Raw genomic sequence first — 27350 nt, 5'->3', positions numbered from 1 at the left:
GATTTTGCATGCTATTTTGATTGGTGGTGCCAAACCTCTTCTGTCTACATCTTAGTCATTAAAGTTGCTTGCAGGGAATGAGATAAATGCTTTTCTTATTTTTAAACAGGAGAATGCTGACTATCGGAGGCAGGGACCATCTAATAATCAAACTGGGGAGCAAAGAGGAAGAAAGTATGTGAAGCGTTTAGTTGATATTAGGGAGCTGAATGAACAAGCTAAAGTAATTGATGATTTAAAGTAAGTATGTTGTTTCCAAACAACTTTTTACAATCAGAATAAATTATTCTTTGTCTTTCTTTTACTAAGATTTAATTCAGGGGTTCTCAATCTGTAGATCAACCCCCAAGCAACTTTAAATTGAGGAGTTGCGATTTTTTTGTAAAGCTGATCAGAGTTTAATAGGTAAAGTTGGGGTGCTGTGAAAACATACTCCCATTTTGCCTGCACAAGCTCTGGGCAATTCTTAACAGCATGCCAACTTTGCCTGTGTAAGAAGCAGGAGTACTGTCAAAACTTGCTCCTGCTTTGCCCACATAAGCCCACAGTAGGGTGACCCTAGCAAAGTGGGAACCCTGTCAAAACTTGCTGGAATCTTTGTTACACGTTTTGCCTGTGCAAGCCCTAATCATGTTTGTGAATAGCTAAACCCATGGGATGTACAATGTGCTATGAATGACAGTTTCCCATTAGTGCCTAGTGACCTTCAGTGTGGGGTGTAGTAGTACACCAATTGTTTTTGGAGTGCCTATGGAAGTGTACATTAGTGAAATTTTTATTCATTATTTTACATTTCTGGCTTTTCAAAATGCAAAAAGTTTTGTTGGGTGTAAGGAAAAAAAAATCTAAAGTTCAATCTGTGGGTAGCACTGATAAAAGTAAGCCTAAGACAAAAGAGTAAGATAAAATTTCTGTGTATTTTAGAAAGTGATATATTTGTTTCTTGCCCAACACTAATTCTAGTGAAATCATTAGATTTATTATTGAGGAGGTGTTGCACAAACTTATTTTTTCAGAGATTGTGATGTTGCTCAATTTAAGAACCTGTGTTTTAATTAGTGCTGCCTGACAGGATTCTTCTCCAGTTTATACTCTCTGCTAAAAAATTATAGGTCATTATAAATTATAGGTCATTATAACGTTCCTTAATCTGCTTTAGCAAAACGACTTTGCCAATATATTTCATGGCTATCAAGTCATCCAAGAGTGGTTTGCGTAACTATTTCCCTTTATACTTAGGGTTACCTTACAAGGTGAAGATAAAGCCTTAAACTGGGTCTCTCCAAATAAGTAATCATTTTCCAACTAAGTAATCATTTTGAGCAAATACTATATTGCTACGTATAATGATTGATTGTGAGCTTTTATTTATTAATATTGTCTTTAGGAAACTGGGTGCAAGTGAAGGAACTATAAATCAAGAAATTCAACGATACCAACAGTTGGAATCAGTAGCTGTCAATGACATTCGCCGTGATGTTCGTAAAAAGCTACGCAGATCAAGTATGAGGGTGAGCAATTTTTAAGCTCCTTTTCAGGCATATCAGTTCTTTTTCATGTTATTAAAGTTATATAGAACATAATCATACATGCCCAAAACAATATTTAAAGACATACTACATTTTTTTGAGATGTTGGTAGGCCATCATTCAGTACAGGGATTTTTTAGAAATAAGGTTAAATTTAAATCCACTTCAGTATCCATATAACTTGAAGTAATCTTCTTTTCCATCAACTCTTCATTACATTCTATAAAGGCTTTTCAAAGGTAGCAAAATATTTCAAAGGGGAGAAGAAAAAAAATAATTGTATCTGTTGCTCTCTGCTTGCACAATATTTTCTTTTCAGCTCCTAAGCCTCTGAGCAGTTTACAGTACATACTATTTTTGTATTTGCTCATGGGCTTTATGTTAAGTTCATATATATCCCAGTGGTACTTAAATGTGCTTAACTTTTCTGGATTTCAGCTATTTACAGTGTATATGTGTGATCCTTAATATTTATTCCTTAATATTCCTTAATATTAAATTACCAATATTATATATTGGTAATTTGTTTATTTTTATCAGATTTTAATGTTTATTGTTGTGGTATGAATTTTATTGTAAACCGCCCAGAGTCCCTCTTGGGGGAGATGGGCGGTAACAAAATTTGAAAAATAAATAAATAAACTTCATTTGCCAAATTTCTGAACTACGCAAGAATATTGCCAGAATGAAATGTGGGAATAATATACTCTATGTATCTCAGGCAGCATCTCTGAAAGATAAATGGGGCCTAGGTTACAAACCTAGCTATAATCGATCCAAAAGTATTTCAGCTTCAGGAAGACCACCTCTGAAGAGAATGGACAGAACAAGGTAAGGTGGGATAGAGGGCTTTTTTAGAACAGGAATATCTTTTGATTTTGAGGGTGTGCAATGGGCAGACTTAGAAAATGGCTGTCATGAAGACTGTGTCTAGTCATAAGTCATCTATTGCTAGAAAGTAAGCTATATGCCCAAGATGTTTTCTAGCATCCCATTGGGCCCTTGTGAGCCCAAAGGCCTTCCTAGAAATAATTATGAAGCTGTGCTTTGCAGCATGTCCTGTTTAATTGTTCTGTTTATTTTTATATAAAATAATTTGTTAAAAAGTCAAGTGGACATGGATTATGTTGGGCACCATGGTACGTACTTTCCTTGAGTATCACTTTGCCAACTCTAGAGATAATAGTGATTTGAAATAAATGCTAATATTTGTAAAGTGCCACATACTTTAAACTACATGCTTTCTTTTTGGTTGTTTTTAAAATATTTGAATAGTTCCTTAAAGTGTCTTTGAGTTTACATGTATTTAATTTTTCCCTTGGTGTGGCAACAACTATATGCACCACAGATGAATGTGGAATCTTGGGTGTGTGTGGAATAATAACATTTTGCCTTCTTCCTTCAGTGGAAATTACTGAAAACTAAACTAATTCCTGTCTGCATAATACCATTTCTTCATCTGCACAGCTTCTTTCTAAAGCTATGTTTTGGAATCCTAACAGTGTTTGATGGTTTGATTTTATCAAGCATAAAATGCAGCTGCTGGACTCAAATGAACTATATAGTTTGTAACTTCTCAAATAACATTATATTGTGATAGCTCTTGTAGTTCTTTAATTTTCATACGTTTGTAATTTTTCTTATTCAGTGGCTTAAGATGAAATACAGTTTGCATGTAATTAAAACATAAAATGTATTCAAATTTGGCACCATCTGTTTAGTGCTTCTTGTTTCAAGCTATCATTTTTAAATTGGAAAAGTGTTCCAAAATCATGTTTTAAATGGTGATTCTTTAATTTGGAAGAAATCAGTAATAGTAACAAAATATGAGTATTTATAAATATCATAATTCCCTGTTTCTGTAATTTTATTAGTACAAGGCTTGGGGAAAGTGAAGAACTTCCAGAAATTCGTGTTGATGGGGCATCTCCTGGGCCCAGAGTAACTTTCAGCATACAGGATACGGTAAGGCAATCCCTAAGTAGTTCATTGAATCCTTTGGGCATTATGAATTAAGAGGTAGATGCATGGGAATTTTAAAAAGTATCTATTAAATGTGTTAGAGAGCTTTTAAAAAATAAAATTTTAATATCGCACATCTTAAACTACCTTCAGTCTAAGAACTGATATGTTCAAGTATACATATTTTAAATATATGTATTAGTATATGTATTTATATTCTTACATATGTTTGCATCTTATCCATATGATTCATTCAGTCCTGTATGGTGATTTCCTTTTATCTGTGCCAGTGTCATATATTTACACACAAACATGTGCGCGCGCACACACACACACACACACATATCAGAATCACAGAGTTGGAAGGTGCCTCTGATGTCATCTTCAAACCGCTGCTTGATGCACAGCCTGCTAAAGCATTTCTGACATATGGCTATCCATTCTCTATTTGAAGAACTTTAGTGAAGGCCAACATACTACTTAATGGAGCAGCCTATTCCACTGGTTGACCATTCTTACTGTCAGGAAATTCCTTACAATATCTAATCTGAATCTCTTTCCCTCTAGTTTCAGCCAATTAATTCTGGTCCATCCCTCATGGTATCAGAGAGCAAGCCTACTCCTCCTTTATATGAAACCCTTTGGCTACATGAAGACTGCTAGCCTATTTTCTGTTAGTCTTCTGCTCTGCAGGCTAAACATACCCTCATAGGACTTGGTTTTCCATCCCCTCACCATGTTGTAGCCCTTGCTCTGATCTCACTTGAGTTTGTCAGTCCTTTTTAGATGTCAGTGTGATCTACCAGAACCCTTGGATCCTTGTCACATACTGCCAAGCCAGGACTTGCCCTTCCTGTACCTGTGCCTTTCTTTTCTTCTCCCCAGATGTTCAAGTTTACATTTTGCCTTGTTAAAATTCATCCTGTTTGTGGTTGCCCACTGTTCAAGCCTGTCTAAACCTTTCTGAATCTTCTATTCACTTTTTAAATGTTAGCTGCTCCTAGTTTTGGCTCATTTGCAGATTTGATATTCCTGGATTAAGGAATTGATATGAATACTCAGCTCCTTAATCCAGATCATTAATAAAAAAATATTGAAACAGCAGAACCCAGGACTATATACAGTACTGTATTGTTTTAATAATTTCTCTTTTTTACTTTTAATTAAGTTGAATGAAACTGTTTTGGGGATTGCACAACAATCCAGCTGTCCAGGGGAAGGGTATTTTCAGGTATTTGTAAAATCAACAAGTATACTAATTAACTGCATGGAAAATCTGCTTCATTGATCATATCTGTCAGCTAAGCAGACCACATTATAATACATGTAGGTCACAATTGGCAATATTATATAATCCACTGTTACTTGTTACTTTGGGGTGAGAGCATTCATCAGTGTACCAAGGAAGGATATAAGCTATTTTTTAACAGTTTTGGAATAAAGCTTTTACATAAAAAACAGCTGTCCTCTAGAACAGAAGCTCATTGGAAACCTTGCAAAAAAATAGTGAAAAAATACTTGGTATATTATTAGCAAGCTTTTGCTTTTTAGTTGATACAACCACTGATAGTTCAATAATAGAAATTTCTTACTTTATACTTTCTAACTGAATATAAATACAATTGTCCAAGAATATAAATACAATAAAATGGTCATGACTGAATTAGTTCCTTCTAATTATGAAATTCATTTAAAATAATTAGGTTGAATCTAGATGCAATGAGCTGACCCCAGATTAAGGCACTGTTAATTGCTCATTAAGTTTACACTGATTTAATTAAGATTTATTGCAACAAACATAATTTTGGATTTACAAATGGCAAAATCATTACTATATTTAAAAAACCAATCAGTAAAAATAGTTAAAGAGCTTCTACAGCTGGTAGCAATCAGCTGAAACATGTCATTTTCTGTTAATAATATGTGTTTTCAAAGCTACATTCAGGGTGGCCTTTCACTGAAAATGCATATTGAAATGTGAAATATAAATTATATTTTTATAGTTCTTTGCATAATGTAACTTAGTGAACAAACTGTTGCACTTAAATCTTGTTGAAATCAATGGTATAAGTATACATATTGCCTTCCCTATTACAGTTGGAATAGTCCATCTAATTAGTTTGTGTCCACCCAAGTACTTTTATCAAATACTCTCCCCCTATATTGTTAGAAAGAGGGGAAATCAGGACTTGTGTTAGATTGCTTGCTTTGAACCTGAATCACATTTTTTTTAAAATCTAAAAATACCTTATTTACCCAAGAGAAAGAAGGAGTTCCTCCTCCCAAATAATTCCCTATGAATTGGAAAGAGAGATATTTTACATACGTTACAAACAGAAGATGCATGAATGGGTAAAAATGCAAACCTTTGAAGATGTGAGTGATGAAAATAATGGTTATCTTTGAAGTATAAATGAAGATTGATATTCCTTGGGAGGCTCCTGCTAGCCTAAAGAGCTTATATTTATTTATTTATTTATTTATTTATTCATTCATTCATTCATTCATTCATTCATTCATTCATTCTCTCCCTGCCATCTCCTCCCATGGGGGGACTCTGGGCGGTTTAATTTTTCATAAGGGTATGGTTCAGTTATCTCTCCTCCCACTTTTACCCAATATTATCCCCCATTTACCTCCCCTTCCTCCTAGAGTTACCTCTTTCCATTAACCTACCTCTACTGATCTTTTTCTTCATTGGTGTTTCTGCTGAAATGAGAGTAGGAGAGTCTTTTTGTATGTAGTTGGTTTCTCTGCTTAGGGGAGTGAAGGTGTGTGTGAAACAATGGTTGCTATAGGCCTCAGGTTATAGACCATTTTAATCAGTGTGTGTGAAAGGTCCCCTGTGCAAGCACCGAGTCATGCCTGACCCTTTGGGGGAACGCCGCTTTCGTGACGTTTTCTTGGCAGACTATAGCTGGGTGGGTTGCCGTCGCCTTCCCCAGTCGTCACCTTCCCCAGCAAGCTGGGTACTCATTTTACTGACCTTGGAAGGGTGGAAGGCTGAGTCGACCTGAGCCGGCTACCTGACAGAGAATCCAGCTTCTGCTGGGATCGAACTCAGGTCGTGGGGAGAGCTTTTGGTTGCAATACTGCCACCTACCACTCTGCGCCACACGAGGCTGTCATTTTAATCAGTAGCTTCAATTAATTTTCTTCTTTGTGCCGGCCCTGCCTACCTTTGGATTGTGGCTTCCAGCAGAGTGCTGTGTGTGTGTGTGTGTGTGTGTGTGTGTGTGTGAGTGTGATGTTTATATATTTATTGGGAAGGGGAACTCCAGGATTGATTTCAGCTGCAATAGACAGAGAACTTTGTCTATATTTTTTAAAAATCTCATTTTTTTGGCACCATCTTCCTTTTGGGTAAAAATGCTATGGAAAGATTTTAGCAGCATGACCTAGATATATTTAACATGGATATTAATAACATTTTATATATGGAGAGCTTGCTTCCAAATAAAGCTACAATATAACAAGAGCATCTTAGGAATCAAGTCCTATTACCAGTTGTGTAACAGGTTTCTCTGGGTAGAAAAGGGTGACATGGAGGGATGGGCACCCTGTGGTTTTCTTTTGGACTCCTGTGGCCTTACAAAATCTTTGGAGCAGCTCCCTGTGCCACTTCAAATCCCATAATGCCTACTATTTACCTGCCCCCTCATGATGCCTTGAGGTCACAGCTGCCATTACCAATTTCTTGAAAGGATCTGTTTCTGCAAAGATCTAATGAGTTCTTCGTTGTGAAGATTATCTGATAATTGAGTTTATGCAGTGAGAGACCTCTCTAGTCACATGGTGATAACATTGCAGAAACAGTGCTTTCTGAAAATCGGCAGTGACTGCAACATTTGGTAAATTATGAAGCAGAGAGAGAATGGGGCTTTAATAGTCTTTCTCTACCAATCTCTGCACTGATATTGCCAAGTGCAGGAGATAGGCTTTGCAGCATAAGAGAGGCTTAACACAGTGCTTTAGTATGTTTGTATATGAATGTATACACAAACAAGAGGCTCCTGACTAGTAACCCCAAATCATATGTGGTCCTTAGAACCAAAGAGGCCATCCGTCCCCAGGCTTTCATGGACAAGCAGCACAGTTCCCAAAGTTTCCTATCTGGGCAAGCATAAAGATATAAATTTCTTCTGGTTTCAATTAAAGCTGGTTAACATTAATCAGTTCATTACGATGAACAGTTTACCATTTTTTTAAAAATAAATTTTATTAAAAGTTTTACAAAGAACAGAAAAACTAACATAAACCAATAAGAAGTAGAAGGAACAAAGAAAGAAAGAAGAAAGAAAAAGTGCAAAAAGAAAGAACAGAAAGAAATAGAAAGAAGCTTCTGATTTCCTCTGCAGAAAATATAACTACAATTACAAAATCAACTCTTACGCAATGATTACAAAAAAAAAAGCTCACTTTTTTCTATTATCCAGTTGTTATTTTTTCTAATAGTCAAAACCACAAATCATAAGTGCATTTTGTTTTGTTTCAAGCAAAAAGTCTATAAGGGGTTTCCAGTCAACCATAAATGTTGGTATTGTTTTTTCTCTAATCAAAGAAGTTAATCTGGCCATCTTCACAAGTTCCATCATCTTCACCAGCCATTCCTCCATTGTGCATAACAGTTTACCTTTTTTGCTAGTAGATTTTATCTTTACTTGGAATATATGAGTCATAAGATTTCACGTATTTCATATTTTTTCACCAAAATCTTGATTCAATCTAGTTACAATTGTGATAACAGAAATTCATTTTGTGCTTTTGAATATACTTTGGGAACTGCTTCTTTTAGTAAGTTCTTCCTTATTACCATGAAATTATAGTCTTATGGTTCCAGTTCACATTTCATACTGATTCACCACAAACATAACTCATGCACTTATACCAGATGTCCCCAAACTTTCTCAGTTAACTGCATCCTAAGTGTCTCAGTAATTTTTTCATGGCACCATTAGATCAAAAATGTGAACCACATCAAGCTAGTAGTTTGCATGGTATCCGACAGATGTCAAGTATTACTGCATTTCCCTCAAAAATTTAAAATATCCCTTGGTGTCCCAGGGTGGTGCGGCACACAGTTTGGGAACCACAGATATATACTTTCAAATAAAATAATAAATCAAATCAAATCTTTGTTATGGTCATAGACCAGCATAGACATACGCTTTTAAAGGAAATGTTTTGGTTTTTCACAACAACAGAGCTTACTAACAAACTGGAATAATTTATCTTTAAGAAATGGAATCCCAAATTCTTACCAGAGACTGTAGAGTTCTCATGCCTCACAGATATATACAGGTGTGTTAATTTTTGTAGTATGTAAAGATCATTAGAGTCAGAAAGCCAAAAGTCTTCAAGTATAATATGATGACAAGCACAATCAGCAACTTCAGTGCCACAGGTAATGAGTGCCAATTGGAAAATCCGGGTGTCATGTTCACTGTTTCAATGTGCACTGTACATAACGTTTCACATGCCATGGTGCTGACGCACATTTCTGTTGGGAGGGAGTGTAACGGTTGCCTAATCCCAAATACTCAGTCTCACAAGCCCAGGCTTAAAGATAACTGATTTATTAAAGGAATAGTATGCAAATACAGAGAAAGCTGAGAATGAGCAAAAGCGCGCCAAATACAAACTTAAAAGCCTTGCTTCCAACCCAGTCCCGCCCCGAGCGCTCGTTAGCAACCACCCCCTCCCAGGTGCTAGCAACCGTTACATCTGCCTGGGAAAGTAACCTTGAACAGAGTTGCAAACCCAAACATACATTCCAAAGTAGCAAAATAAAGAGCACAGCAATAATGGAAAATAACAGCAAACATTCAAGCATGTAAGATACGGAATAACGGTTTGACATGTGAAACGTTACGATGTTAACAGAACATTGAAATGGTGAACATGACAGGGAGCTGCTGTGAAACCTTGTGCCAAGCTCTGTATCTATGTTCATTTCAATGGAATGTGTTTGGGTTATGTGCTCTGCTCAAGGACTTTTCCGGCGGACCATCAGAAGCCGTTAGGAGCACCTGGGATTGTGAGCCTGGGAAGATTCTATGGGGGGAGGGATCTTGTTTGTACCGAGGGTTTTTAGTTTGCATTTGGCGCACTTTTTCCATTCTCAGCTTTCTTTGTGATCCTGCATACTATTCTTTAATAAATCAAATATCTTTATGATCCTGTTTATGAGTCTGATGGTGTTTTAGAATAGGCAATCCTTACACCAGGCAGCAAAGCAGCTATGCTTTTTTCCAGGATATTCAACTCCACTCTATTCCCTTTTCCATCTTTAATTTTTTCCCATAGTTCCTTATCATTCCATACTTACTGAGCATTTCATCCCACCACTTCTTTTGGGCTATTTTTCTAAAAATATTTTTTAAAAAGTTGTACCTCTGCAAACCTTAATGTTTCCCCAATCCTACTGATATCTCAGCTTTACTTGAAGCCTGAAGATTTACATCTTAGCTTATCCAGAATCAAAATAACATTCCAGAAATTCCCCTCAGAACATTATTGTCTTAAAAAAACTAGTTTTTTAAATTAATCATATGTACTCCTTTAAAAGGAGTATATATTAAGGTAATAGGGTGCATTCTTTGCCAGCATTTTGCATGAGCTTCCATTTTCTAATAATTTCTTCTACTTTCTCTCATTTACAGGAGGCCTGTAAGGTTCTTGCTTTTCTATGCTTTAAATTTTTTATTTCAGTTATTATAGTAGGATGTATTGCAATCTAAGCTGTTGCTGTATCTAAATAACATACATTCACTTCTTCTTTCTGAGGTACTTCTTCAAGGCTACTCACTCATCTATTTTTAAAACATGTTTCATGGCTTACATCAGTTCTTTGGCCTGTCCAAAATGAAACATTTACTGCTTTGCCTTTAAGAATCTGAGTTTTCCTCCCCACTCCTTGAGATAGTTGGTAGCTATAACTTGAATGTCTTTTTTGTCTCTTTGTAATCAGTTTCCAGAGGAGACAGAATTGGATCTTTTGTCAGTAACTATTGATGGTCCATCCCATTACTCATCCACTAGTGAAGGATCATGCTCAGTATTCAGTTCACCCCAAACTCCAGCTGTCTTCTCACCAAGCATTCCCTTCCAGCCTGAAGAAGGAAGACGATATGACAGCTTGTCGTCAACAAGCGAGGAGTCAGAAAAAGAGGAAGATCATGACAGAGAGAGGCCATACTTTTATCGGAAAACACAGTGAGCACATTTGTAAAAACAGAATATTCATTTCAGTATAACCATTAATAATATGTGCATGTGAATGAATATAAAAAGAACTCCAGCTTTTTCTATACAATATTTGGTCTGAAATCTTGACGTTATACTGGTGTTATGAGGAATATAATTTTAAAAATGGGAGTTAGGATATTTAATCTGCTCTGATAATTTGTCTAGCAAAGCTAACAAAAACATTTAATGCAACAGCATATAGCAGAAATAACTAATAATCTTGGAAAGAACTATCCTGTAGCTCTGTATTTGACACAGCTTTGCATGCTTAGGATCTCAAGTTCAAACCCTGTCAGTTCAAATTTCATATAAAAGTTTGCTCTAAATCTTATTAAACAACAATATAACATGAAAATCAGTATGTTGTATGAACTCAACATTTTCATTTGTATTTCTTATTCTGGTTTTAAATTGTAGAAATAGCATTTGCTGGGAATTTGCTGGTTACTATGAATGGGATGACAGTGTGGGACATTCCTCAAAACATTATATTTTATTATTTGTTTATTTTTATTTATTTTATTTTATATCCTGCCTTTATTATTTTTATAAATAACTCAAGGCGGCAAACATATGTAATCTTCCTCCTCCTATTTTCCCTACAACAACAACCCTGTGAGGTGAATTGGGCTGAGAGAGAGTGACTGGCCCAAGATCACCCAGCCGGCTTTCATGCCTAAGGTGGGACTGGAACTCACAGTCTCCTGGTTTCTAGCTCGTTGTCTTAACCACTAGACTATTATAATTTAATCAGAGCTGCTTTATGGTTCCATGAAAGGTTTGGTAAATGCAGGTTTAAACTGTAAATAGTGGGAAAACGCTATGATTAGATTTTCCATTATCTTTTAGTTTCTTTTAAAACAACTAATTTAACTCCGTTTAGTTTCCTCCCAACATCTATGAAGGGGGGAAAAAACACCAAAGATATTGTATATTTGTATATTTTGTTTTCAAAGGCTAAATGTATTTTAGTGTGAAAATGGGACAGATATATAACTCCCTCAGAGTAACAGACCTGTCCAAATCACAGAACTTCCAAAGCTACTTTTGGCTAAAATAAAATACAGGCTATCTCAGATAGTTTGACTATTGACCTCATCTGTAGTGTGAGAAATACCAAAGGAAATATACTTTAACAATTTGCATGCAGTAAGGTAAGTTTGTCAAAGCCTACATTTTTAAATTTTTTGCAGGACTGCTTCTCGTAAGAAAGCTACAGGTTTTGCTGCTGTTCACCAACTGTTTACTGAACGTTGGCCAACATCTCCAGCCAACAGAAGTGTAACTGGAACAACTACTGAGAGGAATATCGACTTTGAACTTGATGTGAGAGTTGAAATTGACTGTGGGAAGTGTGTTCTTCATCCATCAACACTCCAGCAAGAACATGATGATATAAGCTTAAGGAGGTAAAAATCCTGCAAAAGGCTGAACATGTTTACCAAGCTGTGTTTAGAGGAGCAGCAACATACTTTGTATATTGAAATTTGTATCAAATCTCAAGTGAAACCGATCAGCAATCCAATTCCCATATTCCATATGAAGAGCATTTGACAATTTTAAGGCAGCAATATATATTATTATAGATTTGACAACTTGAACCTTTGTGCCAAGAACAGAATTTGTGTGGTCAAATCTGTCCATCTTACTTAAATTGCATGTAAAATATTCATGACCACATATAAGATAGAACATAAGCCTACCTTCTAAAGAAGTTTTATATTCCAGAAAATATTCTTAGGTTGTACTGTATAGTTAGCCTACTTCAGAGTTTCCCAAAGTTTATGAAGCTGGGAACTGGATGTTTTTCAGTACTGTTTTTTGCTATCTATTTTTTGTTATTAATTTACAAATGTGTAAATTGGAGATTGGGCTTTTGCCCCTCTATAAATATTTTTAAGGCTTAGATCATTCAATCACTGCACTCTGGTTGAAGACTTCTAAGTAAAGCTCTTCTCTTTCTCCTCCAACCAGAATACCAGTGACTTTGTGACTATAGCACTTGGTCAGAGTAGAAAGAGAGCAATTATGACTATCTTTTACATTGTGTATGATTGTGTGTTGGTTGTGTGTAGACTGACAAACAATTAAATGAAATTAAAAACATTAAAATGTACTTCGTGGATTGTGCAATTATAGAAGTGGAAGAAGTTGTTCCATTAAAAAAAAATTGGCTAGGTTACAGAATAGGCTGTAATCATGGAGGGATTCTCCTCTCCAACCTCCTCATAAGCTCTCATACTTGTTTTGAAAGGTTCCCCAATGATGCAGCAATGATTTTCAGAGGATTTAGGTAGATAGCAGGAGGAGAAATATTTTGCTCTTCTAAAAGTTTACTCATGGAAATCTGGAACCAATCCATAGCAGATCTTTCTTTCTTTCTTTCTTTCTTTCTTTCTTTCTTTCTTTCTTTCTTTCTTTCTTTCTTTCTTTCTTTCTTACTTACTTACTTACTTACTTACTTACTTACTTAAATGGATTGGCCACCCAACTCCAGTAGATTCTGGGTGGCATACAAAACTAGGGAAAACATACATCTAAAAACATTGAATCACACCAACAACTCAGAGTTTAGTTATTTCTGTGAAAGTTGATAGAGTTTCTCAGGGCAGAGATGTCAGTTATGTCAACCAACGGCTGCCCAGCTTCAAGGCTGAAAAGTGCAGAGCAAAAAGTCCATTATGCAGTGGGAAGTGTGGGAGAAAGAAGTGCTGGAATTAAATAAAAGTGTACATTAAAAATGAATTGCACTGTTGACAGAGGGCAATCTAATGTTTTAGTGGCTTCCTAGTTAAAATAAAGATTCTTGACTGCTGTGCTATGTGCCTGAGAGCCTTCAGCCAAATGTAAGCTAGAGACTAATCAAGTCATGCCAAGTATTTCTGAAAGTTTTCTTTGAGGTCTTGCCAGTGAACTTGACTATACTAACAACAACCATTCAGAGCTTTAGAAATAACATAATGTTACATCTATGTTCACATTAATTAAATAATTGCTGTGTATTGATATTTACTTTTTAGGACGTATGATCGCAGTTCCCGAAGTTTAGATCAAGAATCTCCCTCTAAAAAAAAGAAATTTCAAACTAACTATGCATCAACTACCCACTTACTGGCTGGAAAGAAAGTACCAGCATCTCTCCAAACAAAGTCTAGTGACCTGGAAACAACAGTATTTTACATTCCTGGTGTAGATGTTAAGGTAAAAAATAGAAAACTTAACATTTCCTTCACACAATGTGATAAAATAGAGTTGCAGTTTCACATCACTTTCCTGAGTCTGTCATGTAGTATAGTTACTGCTTTCACACATGTAAATATGCTAGGAAATGCAGATGTTATTTCGGATAAGCATTAAGACTAATTTAGAGTGTCTCTGTTCCACACAGAAGGTATGATTCATTGTGTGGCATGTCCACTTTTATGTTCTTCATAATTTAATCAAGCATTTTTAATATCAAGTTGAGCACAAGTCTGGAAGCAAGGGAACTCCATGATACTTTTACCTTTGAGAATACTCATAAGATTGGATGATTAATAATTTGATGAATAAGTTTGAGTTAAATCAGTGTGCGTTGCAAAGCCCACAGATCAGTGGCACTGTCAGTCACTACAAAACTTGCTGTTATATTGCCAGTTTTAACTTTTATCCTTCTATCTCTCTCTTCTTGTTGCCCCTGTTTTGGAGATCATAGTGTTCTTGTACCACATATGCATACTTATGCACTGCATCCACTTTGGCTGCTGCCAAATCCAATGTATTTGCATATATAATGAATAGGAGTGAGACATCAGTAATTTTGTGGCAGTAGAGTTTTGAAGAAAAGAGAAAGAAAATTTAGCCAACTGGTCCTGCAGCAAAAACGGCTGACAGACATTGTATATGTTATGGTAAACCTTAAGGCTTCCTCCTAGAGGATTAAAGGCTAGAGTAAAGAAATGAGAGTGGGGCAAGTATGACATACTGTGCCAAAGAGATCTAAATTTTAAAAGTGATTCATGTTATCAATTTGCTGATGAAGAAGGTAAACACTCATTTTCAGAGAGAGGTATTGCATCTAAATAAATTTTGTTTGAAAAGGTATCTTGTTTCTTAGTCCTTAATATACATTTCACATTGAAAACGTTTGTTTGTTTGTTTTTGCTGTTGTAGCTGTCTTTTAAAAGTAGCAAAGATTACTGGGATTCTTTCCAAAAATAATTTCAGGCATCACCCAGCAACATTTACAAATAAAATAGATTAATTAAACTCAGTCAGACAGCTATAAACAATTTATAGCTTCTTTAATGCTTCTTTAATTCCAGCATAACAAGGAATAAGCCAGTTATTGTATTACTGTACATCATATAGTGGTAGGCTGTGTGTACACAGACTAACTTTCCAGAACATTTTTATCTGAGTTAAGTGGGAGGCTTGCCATTGGCCCATCAAAATTCCTCCAGTTCCTGTATTTATGGTTACTTTTATAACTTCATGTGAAGTGTTATTTGTAATTCCTGCTCTTGTTGAATTTTTATTATTCTATTCTTTACCCTACTCCAACCCTCCAAAAAGCACATTTAAATAAAATTGCCCTTGTAGACAATCATGCTATGTGTTTCTTCTGATTGGGAGAACAATACAGTTGTAATCAAAATTATTCAACCCCATTGCAAATCAGGTTGATTGTCAAAATGTACGGACTGTCAGCTGTTTGCAATGAACAAATCAAACAAAAGCAATTGAAATAGCTCAACACAATGAATGCTTCAAGTGGTGTCCCCAAATTCAATTGAAAATGCAACTTATAATGACTTATCCAGTCTCAAAATTATTCAACCCCCTGAATAGAATCCATCACAACAGCACACATACAGTGTGCAAAACAGGTGTTGTCTCAAGCACACCTGATGCAATTAATCAAGGGCTTCATTAGTTGCACCAGATGTGCTTGAACTGGAACACATGAAATACCTGAAGTGGCTAGGGGTTTGTTGAGTGTCACGTGTGACTGCATGGCTAAGTCAAAAGAATGGTCCAAAAAGTTAAGAGAAGAGATCATTGCCCTTTACAAACAAGGAACAGGATATAAAAAGATAGCAAAGGGACTGAATGTTCCTAGAGACACCGTTGGAAGCATAGTTTGCAAGTTCAAAGTTAAAGGAACAGTGGTTACACCACCTGGACGGGGCAGAAAAAGCAAGCTGTCAGTGGCTGCAACCAGATTTCTGAGAAGGCAGGTTGAAAGAAACCATTGAGTGACTGCAAAAGACCTGCAGCAAGACTTGGTGGCAACAAGCACTTTCAGTGAGCGCAATAAGGTGCGTCCTAAACACAGAAGGTTTCCATGCCAGAACTCCAAGATGTACACCACTACTGACCCAAAAGCACAAGAAAAGTCAGCTCCAATATGCTCAAAATCATATAAATAAGCCACAGAAGTTTTGGGATTCTGTTCTGTGGAGCGATGAAACAAAATGAACTTTTCAGCCCGATGGATAAGTGGTATGTCTGGAGGAAGAAGAATGAAGTATACGCTGAAAAGAACACTCTGCCTACAGTTAAGCATGGTGGTGGCTCAGTGATGCTCTGGGGCTGCTTTGCATCCTCTGGCACTGGAAATCTGCAGCATGTGGACAGCAAGATGGATTCATTGAAGTATCAGGAAATCCTAGGAGAAAACATCATTCCATCTGTAAGGAAGCTGAAGTTTGGGCGTCATTGGACCTTCCAACAGGACAATGGTCCCAAGCATACCTCAAATTCCACTAAGACTTGGATGCAGAAGAAGTCCTGGAAGATTCTGGGGTGGCCATCACAGTCACCTGACTTGAACCCCATGGAAAATCTCTTGAGTTTGAAGAAGGTGGGTGCAGCACGCAAACCCAAGAATATTACTGAACTGGAGGCCATTGCTCATGAGGAATGGGCTAAGATTCCTCAGGAATGCTACCAGAAGCTGGTGTCTAGCTATGCATCTCGTTTGCAGCAAGTCATAACAGCAAAAAGGTGCCCTACTAAGTCCTGAAGATGCTTGCCATGAAGGGGTTGAATAATTTTGAGACTGGAGAAGTCATTATAAGTTCAATTTTCAGGTGACTTTGGGGACACCACTTGAAGCATTTGTTGTGTTGAGTTCTTTCAATTGCTTTTGTTTGATTTGTTCATTGCAAACAGCTGAAAGTCTGTATGTTTTGACAATCAACCTGATTTGCAATGGGGGTTGAATAATTTCGATTACAACTGTACCAAGTTGTTTATAGAACTTTAGACATAATGGTCATCCACCATCACATAGGCTTCTAAAGGGAGTGCTACAGATTTCAGCTGCCTCACTTGCTAATGTTTAAGCATGCTGGCTGTCATGAGTACTGATGGCGAGCAGGAGGGGGCCTCTATCCAGGGGGGAAAATGCATGTGTAGTACTGAGGAATTAAGCAGCCATTCAAAGAAACACAGATCAGACCCGCCTTAACTTTTGAGGTTTATCTGTCTGGGTTTTTCCCACGCTTCTTCAGTTTGTTAGGATTTTCTGTCTTATGTAGCAGTAATAAACACTAGAGACCTATTCCTCGTCTCAGCGTGATTCCTGACTGTTAGGACATTGGCTATAGACAGGACTGTAAATGCCAAAAGAAAAGTACTCTAGGGAGCACCCTATCTTAGAAGCACCTATACCTGAGCCATAAACATCTGCAGGAGTTTCTAGACATTGATACCCATGAAAACAGTGCTTTGTTTACAGCCTTGATTCCATCATCTCTCCTGCTACCATAATATCAAAGAACGTAGCATAATAGGACATGGCTGTTCTATGGAAAGAAAACTCCATGAATATTTCCCAAATATTTTTTTATAGACATGGTTTTTGATGCTGTCAGTCAAACAGGAGCCTCATAGCTTAGCTGTTCTCCAAACCCTTTGAGCCAAAAGAAGTTGTTCTTTGTAACTTCTCACTCAGGGAGCAAACAGGGAGACCAAATAGGAGTTTGACAGGAGAGGTCAAAGGCAAGGCACTTTTTTGTTGTTATTTAGAAACATGGTGATGGAAGGAACTAATCTTATGACATGTAGGGGGTGTGCTATGTTTGTTTCCCTTCCTGAAGATGTCAAGAATTATACATCCTACAAGTGCAGGCTGATTGCCTTCCTGGAGAAGAAGGTGAAGGAATTAAAGGCAAAACTGGGAGGAGAGAGAGAGAGAGACCCCAGCTTCTTAGGGAAGAAATTGGACCCACAAAGAGCTTGATGTGCAACACAGCACTAAGAAGCATCCCAGAAGATAAAGTGAAGTGGAGAAGATGAAGGGCTGGAGAAATGTGACACAAAGACCCAAGAGCTCTTACGCTCTAGAGCTTCATCCTTAATTATGTTTCTAGAGTCCTGAGTGAAGAGCAAGCCTTAGAGATTGAGAAAGAGAACTCTGCAGGCTTTGCAAAGGGAAAGATTCCTGCCACTGTCTTTGAGTAAGGGGATGATCCAAGGGGATGATGCTTTGAAGGAGGCAATGATACATCCCTTCCTCAAGAAGCCACCTCTGGACCCAGCAGTGTTGGAAATTTTTCAACCTGTCTCCAATATTAGCTTTCTAGGGAAGGTTGTGGAGAAGGTAATGGGACTGCAACTCCAAAGAGTCCCAGATGAAGTGTATTATCTCAACCTTTTAAATCAGGGTTTAGGTTTTGGCATAATATTGAAAGGTATTGGTCAAGCTTTTTGATTACTTCTGGCAGAACTGGGATAGGCTGGTGCCATGCTGATAATTCAAGTATCTACCTGTGTGGTAATGGTATATACAATTTGTTTTGTTTCAGCTACATTACAACTCTAAAATGTTAAAGACTGAATCACCAAATGCATCGCGAGGCTCATCTCTTCAAAGAACTTTTTCCAAAGAATCCAAGTTGTATGGTATGAAAGATATTATTCCTCTTACCCACAGCAAGGCTAAAACCTTACTTCCTCCTCAACCCCCACCTATTCCATCAGGTAAAAATTTCTCTTTCCATTGTCTGTCTTTTAACTTTAGTTATCTTTTTGCCATCGTATAGAGTTCAATGTTTAGTTCAGTATTTGTAGCTTAATTAACCATTTTGTTTGATATTGTCATAAATTTTAGGAAATATTTTTTTCTGGATAAAAACTGTTTAGTACTTCTGATTATTTTCTTATTAGGTTTTCTGATTATTTTCTTACTAGGTTTTAAATTTTGTTTTACCAACTATTGTAAGTAATTTTCCTTACATTCTTTGGTCTATTTTTGTGTTCACTGCACTTGATGCATTAATGTTTCAATGTTTGGGGGGGCTGGATATACGTTTTGGACAATTTTCACAATTCCTAAATATGCTTGAAGTCCACTAGATGTGGAGGAGATTACTTATCCTTGATATAGAATGTGAAATAGAAATCCTCAATTTCAGAATTGTGCCTCTAAGCAAATACACATTTTTATAATGGAAATATTATTTCAGCTATATGACCAGAGTTTTGGATCACACTCTGTCAGTAATATAAAACAACTCTCCCCAGTCTGATAATCTCCAGAATTTGAAAATTATAAGTACGATAATCTTTAACCAGCTTGTCCAAATATCATGTTGGTTAAGGAATTATTAAGCTGAAATTCAAAATACTTGGAAGGCATGAGTCTATGTAAAACTCCTTTCTATTGCAAACCTAATTGCAGAATGCCTCCTCAGTGAAACTGAATAGTCTCCATTTCTTGACACTTTTAGAAAGATTGTTAAGATAACTTTATACATATAAACTATGGGGTTTAGTTTTACAGCTTTTTAAATTGTGCTTCAGTTGCTAAAACTTTTAACATGTTCTGTTTTTTGCTGATTAATGTATTGTATTTGTATTTTTATGAACATCTTTTGAATGTAGTTTCATGCATAGAATCATTATGTATTTAATGATTAATACAAGCAACTATTACATGAATATGATTCTTAGAAAACATGAATGAGAAGGCAAATTGATTTAAATCAACAAGATAAATAAATAAGTCACTGATGCCCCATAATATATTTCTTAAACAATACAGTAAATCTAAATACAAATCATATTGCTAAATAAAATATTATGCCATTTTTATATACTTATATTTAGAGTTTCAGGCTATTTCATATGCTATATATATCCCATTTTTTTACTTAATTCTGCCCAACATGAGACTGTCATGTAGAGAAAATGTATTTAAAATATTCTCATAAAGAATGTTTCTTAGGTCAGCAATCATTATATTTCAGTAGGAGTTTGGGTAATGGAACATATTGTTTTCTTTTCTGTTTGTTCTGACTTGGCTCAGCCTCAACCTTGAGGTTGAGCCAAGAACAAAAGAACAAAAAAATTGAGATTCCCATCGCTGATAATTTCAAGCAACATCTGGGTCAAAGAGTTTCAGGCATGCCTATCAGGCATGCCTATCTCATTCACTCTCAGCTCTGCATTCCAGGCAGACAAAAGAAAATTAGTAGTTTTATTGAAGAGAATTAGGAAGACAGACAGACTAAATAGTTCATGTAGTAGCACTCAGGAAAGCTGCCTTACTTGTTAATCCCAAGGTTCAAATTCTGGAATTCTTCCTTCCGTCTTTTTCAGTTAAAAGATTTTTGGCTGCTCTTGTCTCAGCCATGAAGGCCTGTGCCATCTATGACTTGTTTACAAAATAGTTGTCTCTGGTGTGAGAATCAGTGGTTTCAACATTAACAGTCTGGACAAAATGATTTGTCCTGGACAAAATGAAATGTCCATGTCTCTTTGGTTCAATGTAAAAAGTGAGATATAAGAAATATCAAAATATTCTTTATTTATATAGAAAAATCTCCTTGCAAAATAAAATATTTTTTTCCAAAGACAAATTGTAGTTTGGAATACACAGCTATTAGATTTCTAAACCACATTACTACATTTTTCTGATGCTTGAATAACAGAGGAGCTGTTTTAGACTCTAGTTTTTAGAAAACTCTTTGCTATATGCTTAACTAATAAACATATTTGACAGAAGATGGAGATGCAAAATAGTCTGTGGGAGACAACATGCATGAAGAAATTATTTCAACATCTACTAATACCTCAAATGTTTTCGGAGTGTGATCCATGAAGGACCAAATGCTGCTCAGACAATACGCACATTTGCAGAGATTCCTGAGAAGCGTGTAACTCATCCATCTCTCACCATTTTAGAGGGCTAAAGGATGGGAATGGGAGTACTTTGCAAACCTTTTTCATTGCCATTCTTAATTCACCCCTCTGAAACTCTGAAAAATGGTGAATAGTTGACATCCCTTAAAATCCCTTAAATCCTAAATAATTTCTAGCTTCTCAGCTTTTGGAACAGTTTAATGGTGAGAAAATTAATGGGAAGTCTCTAGGAGACAAACTACTTCCATTTTTACTTTTAACCCCCTAACCCAAAAATGTTCTGAAAACACACTGCCAAAATTTAGCCATTTCATCAAATATTGGTAGCACAGTCTTGGAATAATGGTGCTACAAACAGAGTACTTCTTCCATGGATTGCCCAACTTTGCACTGACACTGTTTCCTTCAAACTAAATGAAGAATGAAAAAAAGCATTTACCATGAAGGTTCTTTATGGCTTAGTTTGAGGAAAGCATTAGAGCTACATGCTTAATCGCAGGATAGTGGGCATAAGCTAAACATGTTCAGATAGCATGTGCTTTAGTTAAGAACATGTTGGCTCAGATTATCCATTTTTCCCCTTGGCCTTGCCCCATTAACTGTGAGGGATGACTTTCAGTCCACATGGAAACAGGTAGTGGCAACTAAAGTCTCACCCCTGGGCTTCTTCCAGGTCTACTACTCAGCATGGGATATGATCAGGCCAAAGCACTAATTAAACAGCGTGTAGCAGACAGAGCACCAATTGGATTTAGCCAGGTTCCCAAGCTTTATTGCCAGTGAATCCAGCAGGTATTCTGCCTCCCCATGACATACTTAACTAAACTCAAGGTACCTAAACACTGGAAGGCCTTTATTCTGGCATGATGTCACGCCCTCCCGTCAGCTGTCCTTGAAGGCTGATACAGGAAGACTCCTTATGCGGAGAGACAATGTCCCTGTGACTCTGGTCACACAGAAACAACAGAGCATGTGCTCCTCCATTGCCTGTATAGAGACATTTGTACTAGCCTCATCTTACCATTATTGTATAATACCCAGGGTGTTCAAGGCAATTTTACACCTCCCTGTTGCTGTCAGATACCAACCCTGCTACAATATACAATGTTGCCAGGTTCTGCTTAGCAGCACTTAAAAGTTGCCAGTTGATGACCAGTGCCATAAACTAAATTTAATGAGCATCTAATTCATCACACTAGAGTACTGTACTGACAGATATACTAACCTTTATGCTCTCCTACACCCATCTAATGCTCCTACCCTCCTTTTACATTCTTTTTTTCTTTCTTCTTTTCTTTTAGACTTCTGTGTTTTATCTCTATCTCTATATTTAGCTTTTTATATTAGCTTTTAATGTATTTTCTATGCTTCTAACGGACCGTACCCCACCCTCCTTAATGCTGGTCTTTGACCATAATACAGATTTTATTTTTAATTAATTTATTTATTTTGACATGTTGCCTTGTACCTGCTGGTTCTTCCCATGCATCCTTTTGAGCAGATCCCAATGCTGTAGCTCGGTATGTCATTTGAGGCAAATCTTTTTATGGGATGATGGTTTCTTTTTGCCAGAACAAACCAAAAGAACCATGCATTATTTTAGTTTGTATTTGAAATCTAGTAGTTTTAACTAAAAGAATCCAATATGCTGCATTTAATCAAACAAGCAAGGCTTAAAAATTGAGGGACAACTCTGTGGCCATGCTCCCTGTGTGGGACACACCATACATGGGAAATGGCAGCTGACATAAGTCAGGACAATCCCAGGCAAGCTATAAGCCTGGCTTGCCCTATTGTCTGAATGTTTCATTCCACTTTGTATAGGTACATTCAGCTTCCTTATTCATCTAGGTTAGCCATTTGAAGGCACCCTACTCTGTCTGATTTTACCTGTCTACAATTGGCCATGAGATGAAACTAGAGAATTATCAGCAGTAGCAGTTCTGGTGCTGTAATCTAGATCACATCTTTTTTGCTTTTCTCAGATAATTAGCAGAACTAATCCATACTAGAATACTCCATCACAGGAAGTATCCAATGTTCCAATTTACAACAATGTTAAAAACAAAGGAAATTTCATTTAAGTTTTAAAAAGTGATCTATTTTAGCCATCCTGATTATAAAATTAGAAGCTTTATTGAACTGTCAATTTAAATGGATTCTTGGTGATTTAAATCAATCCCAGTTAAACCATATTCTTTGTAAAAAGTACTGAGGATCCAGTGCATTAGCCAGAGATAGCAGGCTTAAGCAATGATATATGAGGAATGGGGTAAAGATAACTTCACCTGACTTATAATTAACTTTTTTATTTTTTATTTGTGAACTATTTGACATTTGTGATCTGGTATTTCACTGTCTTTTTTTCCCAAACCTTTCAGCTAAAGGTAAAGGAAGTAGTGGCGTAAAAACAGCAAAACTGTATGCTTGGGTTGCACTCCAGTCTTTGCCTGAGGAAATGGTGATTAGCCCTTGCCTGTTAGACTTTCTAGAAAAGGCTCTTGAAACAATACCTATAACTCCAATAGAAAGGAATTATACAGGTATCATATTTTTCTATCATAGTTTTTATATCCTAATCTTTACTTTCGTAAAGTTATATGTAATCATTCCTTGTTCTTTTAAAGCCATCAGCTCACAGGATGAAGATATTGGGCAATTTGATATGCAAGATCCCTTAGAAGAATCCACAGCTTCTTTAGTATCTTCATCAACATCAGCATACTCTTCTTTCCCTGTTGATGTAGTGGTATATGTAAGAGTTCAGGTGAGCACAAATGTCAACTTAAGTAATACCTTTAAGGCTGTTGTACTCAGAATAAAATTGATAGGAGTTGTTTTTACATGTATAGAGATTTTGGTTGTCAGGTGCTAAAATAATGGATTCTGTTTTAAATTGGGACTTTTTACATTAATCCCATCATTTCTATTTCATCTTTGTATGAGAAATATCACTGACACACTGTAAAGAAAAGTACTTGCTGCGTCTCTTCACTTACTTTACCTTGTTTTAAATTTTGCATTATTTGATAATGTAGACTATATTTATTCATTTTATTTCTTTATTCATATTTAAATAGCCATCCATCTCACAATCAAGTGATTCTGGGCAGCATAGTCAAAGTTAAAAACAAAACATACAAATTAATATTAATATTATTAATATTAAAAACTTTACAATTATAAAAGGCACAAAACTAAAAATAGAATAAAGAAGAGATTAGGCGAAGAGGAAGTGTTAATTACCCAGGAGCCAAACATTTAGATATTGTATTCTGTGTTCTTCCATGGAATCTAAAGCAGCATTTAGTTTCACAAGTTCATGAAAGTAGGTTAAGCAAAGACATATTGATCTGCCCATGGTTTGGCAGTGACTCTTGAACCAAATGTAGAATTGAATATTGCTTGGTTGTATTCCAGACCTAGCAGTCTAATCAGTAGGACAAATTAAAATTCAGTACTAAAACCTTTGCAGCTTATTGGCTTAAACTACATAGAGCCAGGAAACTTGGGCTGATGCTTTAATTAGCAAGATGTGCTGCTGAATAAATTCCATTTGATGTATTTAATTATATAGTTTTCCATACTCTTGTTTGTGCTACTTGTGTGGCTTTCTTCAGTGTCAGGCTGCTGCTTAGAATTTCTTACTGATGTTGTTGAATTCCAGCTTATAGTCCATCAGCCCAAGTTAATAGAACCAGGAATGAAGGATGTTCAAAACTGAATTCAACAACATCTAGAAGGTCACACATTATTTATTCCTAGCAAAACAAAAATTAACAGTATTCCATCTTTAAAATTGCTCTGTTGCTTGTTGTCTTCTTCTCAATTCAGTTTTCCCTGTATGGTAAAGACTTATTTTTCTTTTCTTCAGCCTTCACAAATCAAGTTCAGCTGTTTGCCTGTGTCACGGGTAGAATGCATGTTGAAACTTCCTTCCCTTGATCTTGTATTTTCTTCCAATCGAGGAGAATTAGAAAATTTAGGTTCTACCTGCCCTACAGAAAATTCTTCACAAAGTGGCTCAAAGATGCCAGTTAAAAGTATCTCACCAGGTAAAATTAATTTTTAAAATATTGAAAAATGGTTAAAAAGAAGGCTGTATTCAGATCTGATACTGAATCACAGTTTAATCCTTCAGAATAAATTGTGGATCTTCTGGTGCTCTTAAAAGACAGAAACTAGAAGTTTGTGCATCAAACCATGATTGTGCCTTAACAAAATCTGTGGTTAGTATTAACTTTGATTTAGATCGAACTAGAATTGAAAGTTTGAAATTGGCTTACTTCCCTAAACAATTTATACAAACTATAGACTTTATAATTTCAGATATTGTTTTGTAAACCTGACACTAAATTAACAAAATAGAATTGTGCTCACATGTTATGCCCAAAGAAATATAATGTGATGTCTGGACTCCATTATCAAATAACCAAACTCCTTTTGAGCATAGGCTAGTATGACATTCTGGCCAGTGGCTGTACTAATGAACTAGACTAGATTGTAACCCCCATTAATTAATTTGGCAGGAGGACAGGTAGTACAGCACAAAAAAACTCTCATTTCAAATAATCTAGCATTTATCCAGATCAGATGAGACCTCTTCATCAGATTTTAGGATATGACCATTATGAGGAGAAAGCAGTCCTTTAGGTGCCTGGATCTAAGCCATTTCTGGAATAATACTGAGAGCTTGTCCAAGATAATTTGTAAGAATGTTTCCAGAAGATCCAGGCTTATGCTGTAATGAGTTGCCATCTCCAATAATGCATGTTTGTAGGAGTGCCATCAAAATATGTTTGTCTTGTTCCAAAGAAAATAACCTTGGCTGATCTTTGTGATTTTTCTAGAGTACATTTCTTTTCCTTTTTCTTTCTCTGCTTTAGGTTCATCTCTTGGATTAGGTAGCCCTTTTGGCAGAACACGACATAGTAGCAGCCAGTCAGATTTGACAGGTTCTAGCAGCAGCTCTTCAGGTTTGAGTTTCACAGCCTGCATGTCTGATTTCTCCCTTTATGTATTTCATCCATATGGAGCAGGAAAGCAAAAAACCACTGTGGCTGGCCTGTCTTCTGGATCAGGTAATGAGAGAATATTGTATTTCATAGGAATGTATGGGTGATTTCTAAACTTTTTAAATAAACCTTTAAAAAGGAAATACAAAATCCCTTTAAAAATGATTTTGTTCTGATTTAGCCAAAAGCAAATGATTTATACATGTATGAATGTATATTAAAAATAAGTTTTTGCATTAATATCTCAGAGTATATCTATGTAGTAAGGCCTCATTCATACAGTAAATGCAGTAAAATGCTTTCTTTTTTCAAATGTTTAGAAACAATGGTATAATTATTACATGTTATAATCATTTAATCATTTAATAATCAAGTAATCATTTATTAACCATATTTTATACCATCCAAGGCTCACATATTCTTTTGTGCAAAGCTCAAGATCTGCAGACATTAGGTGAGAACAAGTTTGGTCTGTTTAGATTAAGCCAAAAAAGCAATGATGTTCTTCATGGTTTCAGGGAGTATAGATGAAGAACCCTCATCAGTTACTGGTCGTAAGGATTCATTGAGCATCAATCTTGAGTTTGTAAAAGTTAGCCTATCAAGAATAAGGCGTTCAGGAGGTGCTACCTTTTTTGAGAGTCTGTCTGCAAGCAAATCTGCCAACAAGATGGATACTACATTAATAAACATATCTGGTATTTATCAGTCCTACTGAATGAACTCAGTGCATCATAGAAAATAGTACTTCATTACATGTTACAATATGAGACTTGCAAATTTTTCTCTTGTGATATTGTAGGCATTGTAGGTCTTTTGAATGGATGTTGCATAATTCATTTTAAGCTAATCATCAAACTTGATTTAATTTCTCCTCTGCAATGTTTGAGTAACCAAAAAGTAAGAACATAAGAAGATCCTTCTTGACCATGGCATAGCTCTGTACAGGCCAATATGCAGGTAGTCCTTGCTTAATGTCCCCTTGTTCAGTGACCGTTCAAAGTTACGATGGCACTGAATGAGGGGACTTATAACGGGCCTTTGTGGTTGTGGCTGAGACAGCGCCTCTGCGGTCACATGATTGCAGTTTGGGCACTTGGCATCCAACTTGCATTTACAACATCACAGCATCCCTTGGTCATGTGGTCACCATTTGTGACTTCACTGCTGGCTTCCAACAAACAAAGTCAACAGGGGAGCCAGCAGGAGGTTGCAAATGGTGTTCACATGACCCTGGAACGCTGTGACTGTGCAGGATTTGCCTAACATCAGCAACCTGGACTGCCGGAACAGCTGTTGTAAGTCAGCATGGTCACATGACATTGTGCCTGGTCACATGACATTGCACCTTACAACTGCATCGTTTAGCGATGGAGTTCCCGGTCCCAATTACCATCAGTAAGCAAAGTCTACCTGTATTATCAAAATAACAGGCAGATCTGTCTGGGAAACATTTGACAGGACA

The 27350-nt window shown here is 36.4% G+C and overlaps 1 protein-coding gene across 1 annotated transcript in view; it reads left to right on the top strand.

Annotated features, from left to right (window-relative positions):
* Positions 1 to 27350, top strand: part of BLTP1 (bridge-like lipid transfer protein family member 1) — a 145567-nt gene that overhangs the window by 101742 nt on the left and 16475 nt on the right. Inside the window, exons 62-75 of the mRNA XM_063310165.1 lie at positions 110 to 240; positions 1388 to 1511; positions 2251 to 2360; positions 3404 to 3494; positions 4660 to 4722; positions 10462 to 10706; positions 11933 to 12148; positions 13760 to 13940; positions 18533 to 18707; positions 23252 to 23413; positions 23498 to 23637; positions 24745 to 24925; positions 25757 to 25951; positions 26404 to 26583. Coding sequence (XP_063166235.1) covers positions 110 to 240; positions 1388 to 1511; positions 2251 to 2360; positions 3404 to 3494; positions 4660 to 4722; positions 10462 to 10706; positions 11933 to 12148; positions 13760 to 13940; positions 18533 to 18707; positions 23252 to 23413; positions 23498 to 23637; positions 24745 to 24925; positions 25757 to 25951; positions 26404 to 26583 — 2194 coding nt within the window. The remainder of the gene's footprint in view (positions 1 to 109; positions 241 to 1387; positions 1512 to 2250; positions 2361 to 3403; positions 3495 to 4659; positions 4723 to 10461; positions 10707 to 11932; positions 12149 to 13759; positions 13941 to 18532; positions 18708 to 23251; positions 23414 to 23497; positions 23638 to 24744; positions 24926 to 25756; positions 25952 to 26403; positions 26584 to 27350) is intronic.

This window comes from Candoia aspera, chromosome 8 (genome assembly GCF_035149785.1).
Source record: "Candoia aspera isolate rCanAsp1 chromosome 8, rCanAsp1.hap2, whole genome shotgun sequence".
NCBI classification, from domain to species: domain Eukaryota; kingdom Metazoa; phylum Chordata; class Lepidosauria; order Squamata; family Boidae; genus Candoia; species Candoia aspera.
The sequence above is the reverse complement of the archived record's forward strand: the minus strand, read 5'-3'. Positions and strand labels throughout refer to the sequence as shown.